The sequence below is a fragment of the Meriones unguiculatus genome, chromosome 9 (assembly GCF_030254825.1).
Source record: "Meriones unguiculatus strain TT.TT164.6M chromosome 9, Bangor_MerUng_6.1, whole genome shotgun sequence".
Classification (NCBI taxonomy): Eukaryota; Metazoa; Chordata; class Mammalia; order Rodentia; family Muridae; genus Meriones; species Meriones unguiculatus.
In genome coordinates, this window is record NC_083357.1 from 71,376,197 (window position 1) to 71,391,359 (window position 15,163).

Consider the following 15,163-nt stretch of genomic DNA (forward strand, 5'->3'; position numbering starts at 1 on the left):
GGGCGGTAACAAGTGGAAAAAGTAAGTTTCTTTACACGAGTTCATTTCAGATGAGGCAATGACTCCTACACAGAGGTCTTTTCTAAATCCTCTCTGAATGCAAGCTAGGAAGAGCAAGGTGAAAAATGGCACCCGAGCCCTCAACCATAAAGCACGGTGCTCTACTACACGTTCTTGGGAGCTCTCTCCATGTCTTGAATGAGCAGCAGTAACACGATGGAAAAAAGAAATCCATACAGCTTTCAAACCACCACACTAATAAATACCAAACGAAGCAGATGCCACCTGCTTCCAAGTACATGCTTTTGCACCAAGATGACTTCCAAAAAAAAAAAAAAAAAGTCATATGGAAATCTGCTGCTGCCGAAGTTCCCTAAATGTGTCTATACACAGACATGAGAAGGGTTGATACAGGGTTATCTTATAACCCATAATGCGGCAATCATGTCCCTAACTAGACACCAGAGGATAAAACAGAACAAAAGCTCAACACCAAGAATGGTTTGCTTCTTCTGCAGTTCTAGGACAGTAAGGTCCCATAGGCCCCCAAACAGTACAGGCTATTGCCAGTGCTCTTGGTTACTCTCCAGAACTTGACAGTAAGACCCTGCTTCTGGAGATGCCACAACTTTGAGTCATAGAACATAGCGAACTCAAGCTGGTGCTGATCTGGAAGTGTCATCCCTATTGGCTAGTGTTGATAGAGCTTGAAAGTACTATGCATGCTACCAGAGGAAGTGTGAACCTGGTAGTTACAGAAATCACTAGCCTGGCAAGCCATGCCCGCCTGTGCAATAGTGGCTCAGACACCATAGAAATATGCAACCATTTTCTGATTGGATTTAAGTCCACCCCACAAGATGAAAACCATACCTCATACCATTATAGATAAGGCCAAGAACCTATGGTTAAACAGGTAATAGGCCCTAAGGTAGAATCCACTATTATTATTCTGTTAAAAACTGTCATTGTACTAAACCGACTCCTAATAACTTCTCATTACACCCATTAGCTCAGTGTATCTCTCAACCCTCATCTAAGAAGCAGTGGATGAACTGCAAAAGGTCAAGATAAAGAGAATAAGAGATTCAGCTCTAAAAAAAAATGTATACCCCACCCCCTCTTCACAGGGCTTGGGGATCACTGAGGAAGAGAGGGTGAGAGAGTGTAAGACCCAGACAGTGGATGACAAGGAAACAATGATTTTGGATACAGAAGGGGAGCTTAACATATGATCCTGCAGCAGTTACAACAGCACAGGCAAGACCTGGGTAGGACCAAATCCCAACATGGAGACGAAAACTAGCCATGAAATCCTAGTCCTATGGAGTTATTGGCAACTATTAGCTGCTGGCAGAGGGAGAGACAATTTTCTCTAAAACTGACCATGCTCCAACAGAAAGCCATAAACGCAAGAGTACTTGGGTAGCATAAATTGGTCCTGATGAGTTAAAAAATTAAAACAAAAAGAGAACAAAGCTGGCTAGGTAGGGGAGTAGGGTTGGATTTGGTAAGAGCTGGGGAGGGAAAGAAACATGATCAAAACATGTATGAAACTCGGAAAGAATACATAAAAATTTAAAGTATCTTTTGAACATCAGAGAGCTCTTAAACAAATCTATGGAAATCAACATAATCTCTGGAAAGTAGGGTATGTTTTGAAGAAGTTCTTGGCACTCTGTTTCTCATGTACTCATTTTTGATGTGTGTGTGTGTGTTGGAGATTAGCTTTAACTGTCATATCTAAGTTATGCTAATGTGGGCCGCATCATTCACTCACTATAGAGGGAGTTCTGTGCTCTGTAAGAGTGGAGAAACTGAACTCAGCATAGACAAGCAAGCCAACAGCCATACTGCATTCATTCTCTTTCTGGATTTTGACTGTGGCTTTGACTTCTAAAGATGATAGACTGTAACTTGACTGTAAACTATGAGCTAAAATAATCCCTTTTCCCTGAGCTGCTTTTTAGCAGGGCATTTTATCACAAGAGAAATAAAATGAAGAGAGAGAGAGAGAGAAAAGAGGGAGAGAGAGAAAGAGTGAATATGCAAAGATGTTGTTCATGTGAAGATGTGTACACGTGGAAGGCAGAGTTTGCCATCAGGTGTCTTTCTCTATTGCTCTCTCTTTTGCTTGTTCTAATTTTTGAGACAGGATGCTGAAGTCTGCCTTCTGTTGCTGTGATAACACACTCTGGTGAAAACCAGCCTATAGGAGGAGGTGTATTCCATTCACCGTCCATTGTCAAGGGAGGTCGGGGTAACAACGGAGGCAGGAACTTGAGATAGAACCCACGGAGGAACACTGCTTGCTTTGCTCTCTGCCTTTAGCTGCATTTCATACATAGCCCAGAATCACCTGTGTAGGGATGGTTCCACCCACAGTGGGATGGACCCTCCTATGTCAATTCACAATCAAGACAATCCCTCATGTATATCCCTCATATTTGTCCACAAACCAACCTGATAATTCTGAAACGTTTTTCAGGTGATCCTGGGCTATGTCATGTTGACAGTTAAACTAATCCAGGGATCTGTTTATCCCCACACCTCCTCAGTGCAAGGACTGCAGGTGTACCCTCCTGCACTCATACCTGGCTTTTTTGTGAATGCTGGGGATCCAAATGTACTTTCATGCTTATGGAGGGAATACTTTATAAACTCAGCTATCCCTCTGGACCCCTTAAGCACTTAGAACTTCTAAGTAAATATGTCTTTGTGCTTAAACCCTCATGCCATGGACAACAGGGACATACTGCAAGAGCTGTCTGTGCATAGAACTGAATGTGCTAGGGTCAGGGAAACCAAACAAAGCTTTAGGACTGTCACTGGAACTCGTAAGAGAAGAGTGATCCCAATGCAAGGACGACTCAGCAGTAGCAGCACCCGCATCTAGAGGCCAAGTGAGAACGTGGTGGGTTCCCAACCAGTGTTTCCAGATCCCCAAAGCTAGAGATTCCAATAGCCAGGATCTGGAGGACCAAGCCTGTCCCCTGCAGGTTAGCTTCATGCCCTGGAACATCACACACCGTCTCAAAAGAATCCATGTTATGGGCTGGCCAAGTCCACACCCCAAAGTTCAGATATAGATACCCTAACCCTAATGTATCAGAATTCAATGGTATTTGGAGATGAGGCCCTTAAAGGGGAAATTACATAACACCAAGGTGATTAGGGTAGATCTTAATCCTCTGGTGTAACAGTAAAAAGAGATCAGGACACAGACACAAACAGTGGGAGGGAAGTGACAGCCATCTATGAGCCACGAAGAGAGGCCTTGGAAGCATCAACTCAGAATAGTGAAGAGAAACATTCCTGTCATTTGAGCCACCCTCTCCAATGACAGGTCCTTTCCATAGCAGCTCCAGAAAACTACTCTACATCCCACTGTGTGCTGGCACCTTGATTCAAACTACAACTTGGACATCACTGTTCTAATATCTGCTGGTGAGATTCAAATTATTAATGACAACCAGTGTATACACACAAGCCCCCACCACTCCTCATAAAAACAAAACACAAACAAACAAACAACAACAGCAAAACCCTCATGTCTCCCGTTGCCCTCCTTTCTTACCTGGTGGTAAAACCGTAAGGTAATTTCGCCGGACGTTCAGTTCCCGTAGAGACTTCAGCTGGCCTATCTGCTGGGGCAAGGCAGTGATCTCATTGCAGCTGACATCCTGCAGCCAAAGGAGGGTTCAGGGAGAGGGGGAGTCAGACGGAAATAACAAGGGCCTTTTCCCCAGCATTTCACGTGAATTCCCCTCAAAGCACTTAAAAGTTTGGACAACACATTATACGTCCATACTGGTCTCCAGGTCCCCAGTCAGTGGGCGCCCACAGTGAAGGAAAGGAGTTTGCTCTCCTTTGCCCTTTGAGGGGAGAAAAGACATCAGTGACATTCACCAGATGGCTCTGCCACTTTTCTTTTCCAGGCCCTTGGACCTTGCTCAATTCCCACGACAAACTTAGGTGCTCACAATATTCACAGCCCAGGAAAATGAGCCTTTGTGGTCCCAGGCGGGCAGGTGCCAGTTGACATTAGGAAGGAATTACTAGCCACTGTTCAGAAGGGAGGGTACACGGCCTCCCACCATACCAAGCTCTTACACAGAGAAATACTAGAACACCTACTGGAAGCACAATTTATTCCTTGCTACCACGTGGCTGAAAGCTGTGGCCGACGGCTGCACACACATTTCATAAGCAAGTGTGTGGCGCGTGAGGATTTTGTCACCTTTGCTTTGGAGGTGCAGTACCTCACTAATCCCAGATTAGAACCAGCTCGTGCCACGTGAAATAAAGACACAATTCTCTTTATATTATAAAACCTCATTATCCCTACCCTCACATCTTCCCTTCAACCTCAGTAAGTTGCTGGGCTTTGCGTTTCCCCCTCACATTTCTAGAACCTCCTTCAGTCTGCACTGTGCTATCTTTCAGACGGCCTCTTGCATGTGACATTCTCTGGCTAGCTTCTTTTCCTTCCCTGACCCCACCCAATCATATCCATCCCTGACAAAGAAAGCTATCCCAGGGCAAATTTCATTCTGTTGTTCATCAGCGTAACCTTTTGGAAACTTCAGCAAGGCCCAGCCCTTGTGAGGAGGCCTCTCAGTTTCTCCAGGGCCATTCTCTGAATATTCTCTCTTGCATCCTACATGCAAGCCCCACAGTCACCACTTAAGAGTTTCAGTGTAGGCCATACTGTTTCACAGACCTAAAACTCATTCAGGCTCCCCCATTGCTTCATATACAAGCTCTGGCATTGTCTTCTTGCCTCCTGCTCATCTGTTAGGGCTCAACCCAAGCCTCACCTTGAAACCACCCTCTCCTGCTCTGATCAACACCTGGGAATGGATAATTTTCCCTTTCCCTCTGCAAGCAGTGTGTACCTGTAGTTCACTTGCTCCCTTATCCTTCTTCTCCTGAAAAGCTGGGAGTTTCTAGTTGAGAGCACCCCTGTCATATCGGCTCCATCTTTTTGGTGCTTAGCAGAGGATCGGGTGTAAGGCAGGGACAAAATTTCTAATACCTGCTGATGTGGATACCCCCACGATACTGTGGCTCCCCAGAATGTTTTACTGTATTAGTCAAATTCTAGGCAGGTCCCACTTTCTGTTGCAGAACCAAAGACAAATCCAGGCTATCCCACTGAGGTTTAGTCATTAACTAGGCCACGTAACTTATGAACCTGAAAAACCACCTTTTACTTTAAGAGGTCACCAAGTCCTTGTTCCAAAAGTCCATGCGGCTTTCCTTCAGACTATATGAATGGATCCCTAACCAATTGATCCCTTGCTCGATACTCCAACCCCACGACCAGGATCCCAGTTGGACCAGGGCTACATCATTCAGTCATCCCTCCCCTCTAGCTTGGCCCTTACATGATCCTCGCCAGTCAAAAGCCTGCTCAGAGGATACTACCTCACAAAGACACAGTATCAGAGTGTGCACAAAGTAGCTGACACACTGCGATCTCCTACATCAACTGAGGAGGGAAGTAGGGTGAAGAGAGTCACAGAGTAGGGGAAGTAGAGTCACAGAGTTTTCAGGGGTACTGCCCTAGCTACTGCCCTTGTCCTGATCCAAAATAAGCAACATAACACCCCCTACTGTTTAAAACAAAAGATAAAAACAACAACCTTCCAGCATAGACTCCAAAAGCAAATCCTTCCAGTGAGAACCGGATCTTTCCATGCCTTAAGTAAGTTATGAAGTAGCACCTGGCCCACTCCATTCTACTTCACAACAGCCCTCACCAGCATGGAACCCAGATAAGCCTGAGGAGGATGCCTCAGATGGGAGGCCTGGCCCAGGACGGACAATGTCAGAAATGGAGGTGGGGTTGTGGGAAAGAGTCCGTTGGCATTATTTTCCGTCTGTGGAGAGGATTCATGTTATTGAACTATAAATTAAGTTTCTGTAGGTCTTTTAAGTGACTGTACGGAAAAACTCTGCAATGCTTGTGGAGATCCATCTCAGTGTAAACCCTATAATTTCCACAAGTCTCAAAGATAGATATAACTAATACGATTTTTTTCTTTAAAAAAAAAAAAAATAAGAGTGAGAAAAAGGATGGTGAAGGATAACCTGTATATTTAGGCAATACACTCACAGAATGCCCTCTCCAGAGATCAAACTCAGTCTTGCTCCATTTATACACACACACACACACACACACACACACTGCCCTGTGTCAACTGTCCCCCGGTTAATGGTAGCATCAAAGTACGCTGGACTCCTAAGGCCAAGGTGACTCTTCCCAGCACAAATTCCTAATACTGCTTGTCTTAACAAAGAAAACCAACTCCTGCCAGCAGTAGTTAAACACAAGCTGGTAGAGACAGCACCTACTTACTACACGTAAAACAACGCCACATCTGATAGGCACCCAATTTTTCCATCTAAGAGACAGGATGCCTGCGGACAAGTGCAAACAGAGAGGCCAGTGCCCTGTTTAAATTGTAAAGGGTGGATAGCCATGGTCAGTTACGTTACTAATACTCTACATTCCTCCTAGTTATCCTCCCCCATCATGAGCAGAAAAGTCTCAGGCAAACCCATGACATAAGGGATAGACAGTCCATTTGCTGCTGTACATTCAATATGGTGAAAGCAGGGAAAATCTACTCCCCAGGAGCCACGGGACCTCACCGAAGTTTAAAGAGGTTATGAATTTCATCATAAAAATAAACCCATGGGAACTTATGTCTAATTAGCTTGAGGAGGAGGAAACAGAGATAATAGTCTACATGTCTGGGGATGTTTCAGTCTTGAAAATGAGCAAGCAGTATTGCTAGAATGGCCTCATTCTCTAGAATACTTCTATACAAATTTAGCCTTAAAAAGTCATAGAGCTTTCCAAAAGATTATTTGGAAAAGATAATACTTAGAAAAATAAATTTAAAAAAAAGCAAATAGCAATGCTTTACATGTCTGCAATTAGTGAAGACTATCAGATTGTAAATTTCACATTCATTTACTTACTAGAATATTCAAATTAATTCCTTCTGAATTTTCTATTAGCCCCAAGCTACAAAGTCTTGGAGAATAACTAATCTAAGTTTCAGTGAAATCACTGCATATTCAGTGTAATCACATCCCAATTGTACAACTCAAGGATCATGAGCAAACGATTTGCCAATTTATTTCTTCCTGATAGAGAAATAAATCTAATTATAACAATATAAATACACAAACATGAGCTTTTCATGGACCAGCTAACCCAACTCTATCATTTAGATTCTAACAATGACTTAAACCACACTCCGTGACAGAGTGAGCATACCAGCAGAAGAATGTGTATAAGAAAATTGGGTCTTTATGTAATTGTGGAAACGCAAATCATCGACAGTCTCCAACCATCATGGAACCATGCCTTCTGTATGCCTCTCCATGCAACTTTTGGGTAAGCGTCTTACTCCCTGTGAGCTCCTATAAAAGGAGAGACGAGCACCAGAAAGATGAGCCAGTTGGAAAAGGCACCTGCTGTTACGCCTGACGATGTGGGTTCAACCCTTACACCTGCAACCCACACAGTGGAAGGAGGGTGCTCACTCCCAAACGGTTCCTAACCTGCACATGCCAAACAAACAAATGAGTATTAAATTTTTCTAATTTTCTCTCTGTACCAGGAAAATCAATTGACTACACAAGAACACTGAGGGGTACTCAGTAATGTCAATTGTCATTTGCTGGCAATAAAACAACCCTCAAGACCTATGGTCAGAACTTGAAAAAAGGGGGGGAAGTACATTAATTTAAACTTGAACCTTCCAAGCAAACTTTTGGCGTGATAAATGATGTCCTAACACCCATGCATCTTACCGAGAAACTATGCCTCCTACCTCTCCACCTACGCACAAACACATGCTCCACTCCCTGTTCTTGATAACAAAGGCAGAAATGGGAGCCACGAAGGGGCCCTGAGTAACTGCTGGGTTTCCACAGAAACCAAAGAGGTCGAAGACATTTCCAGAGACCACTAATGGACCAATGATTACAGCCAGTGGTGGCACACTGCTATGAAGTCCCACACCCACCTCAGACGTGGGAACACTCGGCATAAAATCATGGGGAGGGATTCTCTTCAGAAGCTTGTCCTTAAGTCTCGTAGCTCAAGTTCCCCCACAAAACCAGCCAGTTCGTGAAAATGGAATAAAAGCCCTGTGTCTAATTAGGGCCTAGAGGCACACCTTCCAATCAGTACGGCTGGATCCAGCCCTGTGTTCTTTTGCACGGATGGCAGGGTGCTCTCGGCCACTGAATGAGTGCATGAGGACAGAACTGAGAAAAGGCAAACAAGGCCAGCAAGCCTCTCGGCACCCAGCACCAGTGTGGAGCTCCTGGGTCTCTGGCAGAGGTCCTATCCATAAGAGGCCCTGACTTTACCGAGCCGTTAACGTGCTTATCTTCACAGCTGCCGGTTAACTATGACACGTGGCGTTTATACGGCCCCTCTTACCAAACACACCTCATCAGTCAGCAGGATCGTACAGGAGAAGAGCTGCATTTCTGGAGATGGCTCAGCCAGGGAAACCCTTGTGGGAACACTGAGTTTTTATCTCCAGCAACCGTGTAAAAAGCTTGGCTGTAACCCCAGCCTTGGGTTGGGGAGAGACTAAAGGGTTCCCGGCCAGCCAGGCTAGCTCAGTGTCAGTGAGAGATCTCACCTCACAAAATAATGCAGAGGGGCTGGAGTTATGGCTCAGTGAGAGCACCTGCAGCCCAAGGCTGAGGACCTGGGCCGTATCTCGAGCACTGATCTAAACTGGCTGTGTGAGCCTGTCAACTCCCTGCACTGGGCCATGGAAGGCCGAGAAAGGATTGCTGGGGACTGCTGTCCAGCCAGCATCACTGAAATACAGAAAGTTCTAGGGTCTATGAGAGAGCCTGCCTCATGGGAATATGGCAGAGTGATAGAGAATATTAACATTCTTCTCTGGCCTCACCATGCACAAGCACCGATCACACCCCGTGTACACACAGACACGCACGTACTATACCCACACTTGTGCACAAACACACAGAGACACACATATACAAATGGAGAACTGACTGAAGAAGACACCCAAGACTGATCTCTGGCTTCCACAAACATACACACACACACACACACACACACACACACACACACACACACACCTTGTTTTCAGCAAGTTCCAAAGGTCTTAACAAGTTATTTACAGGTCCCCAAAACCTGACCTGGTTTTACTGTGAGAAAACATTCAAACATGTCCGTTTGTCCAGAGTCAACAGGGAGAATATCTCCCGCTCACCTGCACTGTATGGCTTGTCACAACTTTAAATAAGAAAGTCACAGCAAACAAGGAACTCCAGAGAAATAAATCCTAAATGAGATGCTCACCTAGATTCTAGGTGAGAGGGACTACCTTGTGCTTTAAACTATGTCTATACATCCTTCACCTATCAGGTATATTCAACTATCAACTCTATGGATGTAGATACATATGAACATATGTATGTATGTAGGCATCTATCTATCTATCTATCTATCTATCATCTATCGACTGAGCTACCTACCTACCTACCTATCTTTGTAGTTCTAGAAACGAAACCAGGAGAGGCACACACACCAAGCAAGTTCTGTACCACTGAGCTCAGTCCTGATGAGGACTTTAATCAGACACATAGCTCTGTCCCCTTAGGTAAATAATACTAATACTAGCTCTTGACTATAGAGTGTCAACATGATACCTGCCTTGCTGGGTTACTTTAGGGCTTCATGAAATGATGCGGGTGAATTAGTTAACAGCCTGATAGACATAAATGCTGAGCAAACGTCAGCCTTCTCTCTTTTCCCACAAAACTGTGCTCACAGGCACAACATCTATGCTGCGGGAGATGGTGAAGAAACCAGTAAGAGTAAGCAAGGCGGTCTGAAAGCCCTAGATTATTGTGTCAGTAGTGACTCTAAAAGGATCAGATGTAGAGTTAGGATTCCATACACTGCCCCGAGCTAGTGCCCGCATCGGGGTGGAAACACAAGTAGGCTGTGGGGGGGGCATCGGCCATACTGGGCAATAGTCATGTGGGGTGTCGGCTGTGCTAGGCAATGGTCGTGTGGGGCAGAGGCAATGGTTCTGCAGGGTGATGGCTGTGCGGGGCAATGGCTGACACCCATACTGTCTGTCTTGAGACTCTCAGGTCACTATAATGTAAAGGCAAGGTTAAGATGGCGTTTTGCAGCTTGACTTTCTTGCAAAAAAAAAAAAAGAAGAAGAAGAAGAAACAGCTGCTTTTTTTCTGATGGCTGAGGTATTTGGCTTTGTTTCTAAAGTGGACATGAACTCTGGAATGTTCGTCCACACTCAGAAGTGGGGCTGACTCTATTCAGAACACTCTGATGTGAAAATGTTTGAAACAGCTTTTCCAAAACAGCCAACAAACAATGCTTATAGGGCAGTGGGCTGTGATTTCCTCAGCACACAAGCCTTAAATGGTGAGTTTTCTCAATGCTCTGGGGAGTGCCCAACTTTTTTTAAACAAATTGCTAACCTGTAACCTCAAAAACAAAAGCCTCCTGCTCAAGAATGACATCTGGCTCTCCAGGGAACTCATTCCCCAATTGATAACTAAAAATAACCTGACATGACACAGTTACGTAGAGTAACACTGCTATTTTAGGCAAAACAAATAAATAAATAAAACTAAATCAAAGATAAACGAGAATGGATGGAAAATGATCTTTTTTTTTTTTTTTTTTTTAGTCTGTGACCTTAACCAAGGCTGGCCATAGATCATTAGTAGATTTCACCTGCCTCACAAATACATGCTGTATATTGGTGTTTTTTTTTTTTAATTAGTGTGTATGCATGCCACAGTACACATGTACACATGCAGAGGTCAGAGGACGACTGTGGGAATCGGATTTCCCCTCCCACCATGTGGGTCCAAGGGACTGAACTCAAGTCATCAGGCTCAGTGACAAATTCCTTTTACCTGCTGAGCCAGCCCACTGCACAACCCCTTCCCCCCCAAATCTTTTTACTAAAAGCACACTTGCCCAGCCCCAGGGGGAGCTAGAAGAGAGCACATCAAAGCTGGTAGCACCGAGCACCCAGTATGTAGCTGATCCTAAGCGTGGCACATGACCCCTGGATGACTCGTACTGGACTTGGTAGGAAAGGCTGCGTACAAACTGACAGTTTTCTGTCATGGACATACTGGGGTCATAATGCTTCACCTCTCTAAAGTTAAGTACAATATTAAAAAAAGAGAGTTTCTCTTAACTGTTTCCATACGGCCACCACTACATTTAAACCACGTTTTGTTGTTGTTGTTGTTGTTGTTGTTGTCTGTTTGTTTGCCTTGGATGGCTACTGGACAGTCCTACTGATGAGGGTGCTTCAAGCTCAAGTTGCCATGAGCAGTGAACTTTCGTATGTCACTGTCTCCCTAGCCTGGGTTCCTTTGGTCAAGAGGTCAAGAGCAGCCAGGCATGGTGGTGCTTGCACGCCTTTAATCCCAGCACTCTGGGAGGCAGAGTGAGGGGGATCTCTGTGAGTCTGAGGCCAGCCTGGTCTACAGAGGGATTCCAGGACAGCCAAAGCTACACAGAGACACCCTGTCTCAAAAAACACAAGAGGTCAAGAGCTTGCGCTGCCCGGCTTCTACAACCTGCAGGCACTCTGAGGCTCTGAAGCAGGACTGTGGCAGTACTGAGCTGTGGAACAAGGAGTGGGATCAGCTCAGTTCATAAGGGACACACAGCTTGTGTCCAGAACTGGAGACAGCATTGTTCGGACATGCCAGACTCCTCACAGAATCACAGCGCCCAGCTCTCCCTGATCTCTGAGTTCAGTAAGTGTCTTGTCAGAAGTGATTTCTGATTTAACCATACTTTTCTGGATGTATATGCAATCTGCCAAAATTACCCTGCTACTCTACCATAACCTGTCAACCTCAGGAGCTGCATAGCCTGTGAAATTCCGGCGGTGTGATCCACGGGCAATTCCTGTAAATTTCAGGAACCGTGACCAGCCCAGCACGACTGCCAGCTTCGTGTCTCCTCACTTCATGCCTTTACCACACACTGCCTCCAAAGGGGAGGCTCCTGCTGTGGTTTCCCTGTTGGCTCCAGGTGGTGTTAAGAAGTAGGAGAATCCTTTAAGGGGTGGAGCCTGGTGAAGGAGACCAGAGAATGCTCTTGGACAGGGTTATCTATCATAGTGCTTGCAGGATTCCCAGTAACAGTCAGTCAGAGTGAATCATTATAAAAGAGCAAAACTTGTCCCTCCCTCTCCCTGGCTTCCTGTCTAGCCACGTGCTCTTTCTTTCCCTCACACATTTGCTCCCACCATGATGCCATCAGCGGTGCATGAGGAATCAGCAGTGCTCAAATGGATCATGTGCTTTCAGCCTCTAAAACTGTGATCTACACAATCTGTTGTATAAAACTCCCAATCTCGGGTATGCTGTTATAGCTACGGGAAAGGATGATCAGACTTCCCCTTGCCCATCTGTAACAAGCCTTTCACGGAACTTTTAAAGGCCATGGTTGGTTAACAAACAAGAGCATCTTAGAAATCAGTAACATACCAACTCCATTAACTGTTTGAGCTGACCTATCTCTTCAGGCAGTGATCCAAGCTTGTTGTTACTTGCGATTAAGACTTTGAGAGGCAGGCCACACAGGCAGGCAGGCAGGGCAGACAGCTGATTTCGACTGTAAAGACAATACAACAAAAACACATGTAAACAGAGAGGCCACGTCATGATGCTGCCTGTGGTCAATTTATCTTTTGTTGGGGAGTACGTTTTTCTTTGGGTTATTTGAGATAAGGGCTCTCTAGGTAGCCCCGGCCAGCCTGGCATCCCTCCATAGCCCAGGATGGCTTTACATAATCTTCTGCCTCTGCATCCATAGTGCTAGAATCACAGGCCTGCAGAAACATGCCCACCTGTGAATATGAGAAGGTATTTTCCAAGTATAAAAACTCCAATACTTCTGTCTATGAAAGCAATGAATGGAAGCATGGATAGACAAGATTGGATAACAAGTACCAAAATGAAATTTGATGACTAAGTTGAGCTTTCACCAGTCAGAAGAGCCTAGACTAGTAAAGCAAATGACAGCTCATGCTATTTGGAATACAGAGTAAGGGGGACACTCTTCCATTGCTCGTGGGAAGACAAACTCTATAGCCACTAGAGAAAGCAGTGTGGCGGTTGCTCGGAAAGATGGGAAATGATCTACCTCAAGAACCAGCTATACCACTCTGAGCATATAACCAAAGAATGCTTCATCCTACTGCAGAGACACTTGCTCAGCGATATTCATTGTTGCTCTCTTCCTAACAGCCTCAACAGATGAATAGATAATGAAAACGTGACATACTTACACAACAGTCTATTACTCAGCTATTTAAAAAATGAAATTCGCAGGGAAGAGGATAGAGCTGGTGAAAATTATTCTAAATGAGATAATCCAGATGCCAAAGAAGAAATGTGATATGTATCTGAATATATGTGGATGTTAGCTATTAAGTCTTCGGTATGCAAGCTACAGTCCATATGGCCACAGAGGTTAGGTATAGAGTAAGGGTCTAAGAGGAGGAAGGGATCTTCTTAGAAAGGGGAAATAGGATAGTAATGGATAGATGAAGGGGACTGGAACAGGAGCATCACACAGGGAGGAGAAGGGGCAAGTAGGGTAAGGGAGGGGATATGGAAGGGACAGCTAACACTAAGGGCCATTTGCAGGGTTATAGGAAAACCTACTCCAGTAGAAGCTTCTTAAAATATATATACAAATATTTAAAAAAATCTAAGTGGACTCACCAAATAACCAGGACACAAAGCCACAACAAGACATCTCTCACCCCCAGGGGAATCCTCCATGACTAGGAATAGGTCACATCTAATTGAGTTGTGGGCCAAAGGAACCCCACGGAAACCCACAAACAACCCAGGCTATTGCCAAGGCTATTGGTGGCTGTCCACAGACTAACAGTAAGGCCAACTGCTGAAGATAACACCTGTGCCACTCTTGAAACATGGAAAAGCCAAGCTGGGGCCCGTCAAGAGCCGTAAGCCTACTTAACTAGTGTTATGGAGATGATACTAGCATTCTATCAAAAGGGAAGGGAGGGTAAATACCCACGCAGCTGTAAAATGGTCCATCTGCAATGGTGACCTGCATGCAAGACACACCGGGACCTAAGTGACACAAAAGGCATGAGAGTAACCAATCTCAGCCTGACTGCATTTAAAGCCCGCTCCATGAGAGGGGACCCAGACCTGACACTGCTCAGGTGGCCAATAACCTAACACTAGATAAGCCCTGGACCAAGGGGAAAGCCAAATACTATCGTTCTGCTACAAAGCTGTAGCAGTACAATGACTCCTAACAACATTCTGCCACAGATATAGATCAGTGTGTTGCTCAGCCACCATCAGAGATGTGTCCTCCTCTAGTACATTGGGACAAATACAGAGACCCACTACTAGACAGTCTACAGAGAGTGAGGAACTTCGGGAAACTCAGTTCCAAAGGGGATGACCCCATCAAATCCCTCCTGCCCAGGCTCATGGAACTCTGTGGAGGAGGAGGAGTAAAAGGGTTGTAAGAGCCAGAGGGGGCGGAAGACCCCAAGAAAGCAAGGCCTTCCGGATACCACACGGCAGACACACATATGAACACACGGAGGCTGTGGTGGCATGCATAGGGCTGTCACAGGTCTAAGCCAGATGTGGTCTCCATGGAAGAGGGGAAGTGGACATAAGCTAACCCAGAGGTGATCTCCAATTAATAGCTGCTTGGAAAGGAAAATAATAATTTTCTCCAATTGTGTCTCACTGGATATACAAACTTTTAAGGGCAGTAGCCATGCCCAGCAGTGGATGGCCAACATAAAGTGAACTGAATAGTGGTTTTTTGGAGAGGTTTTGGTTTTTTGTTGTTTGTGATTTTTGTTTTTTTTTTTTTTTTTTTTTTTTTTGGTCTCATAATGTTTAAGTGTAGATTTTTTTTTTAACCATGCCTTTTGTTTGTATGTCATGGTTTCCAGTTTGGGGTTGTTGTGGGCTTTCTATGTGTGCGAATGTGTGTGTCTCTGCATCTGCGTGTGTTTCTTGTGCTTTGTCTTCAGCTCTCTTTTCATCTGTGCATGTGTCTGTTTAGTTTTACCTTATT

At 45.0% G+C, this 15,163-nt stretch overlaps 1 protein-coding gene across 5 annotated transcripts in view; it reads right to left on the bottom strand.

Moving 5' to 3' along the window:
• The window catches only part of Lrch1 (leucine rich repeats and calponin homology domain containing 1), a 173,227-nt gene that overhangs the window by 61,695 nt on the left and 96,369 nt on the right, over window positions 1–15,163 (bottom strand). For all 5 annotated transcript variants that reach the window (XM_060391444.1, XM_021647051.2, XM_060391442.1 and 2 more), the window contains exons 3-4: window positions 12,568–12,694; window positions 3,578–3,683 (exon numbers count right to left, since the gene is read on the bottom strand). In XM_060391444.1, coding sequence (XP_060247427.1) covers window positions 3,578–3,683; window positions 12,568–12,694 — 233 coding nt within the window. The remainder of the gene's footprint in view (window positions 1–3,577; window positions 3,684–12,567; window positions 12,695–15,163) is intronic.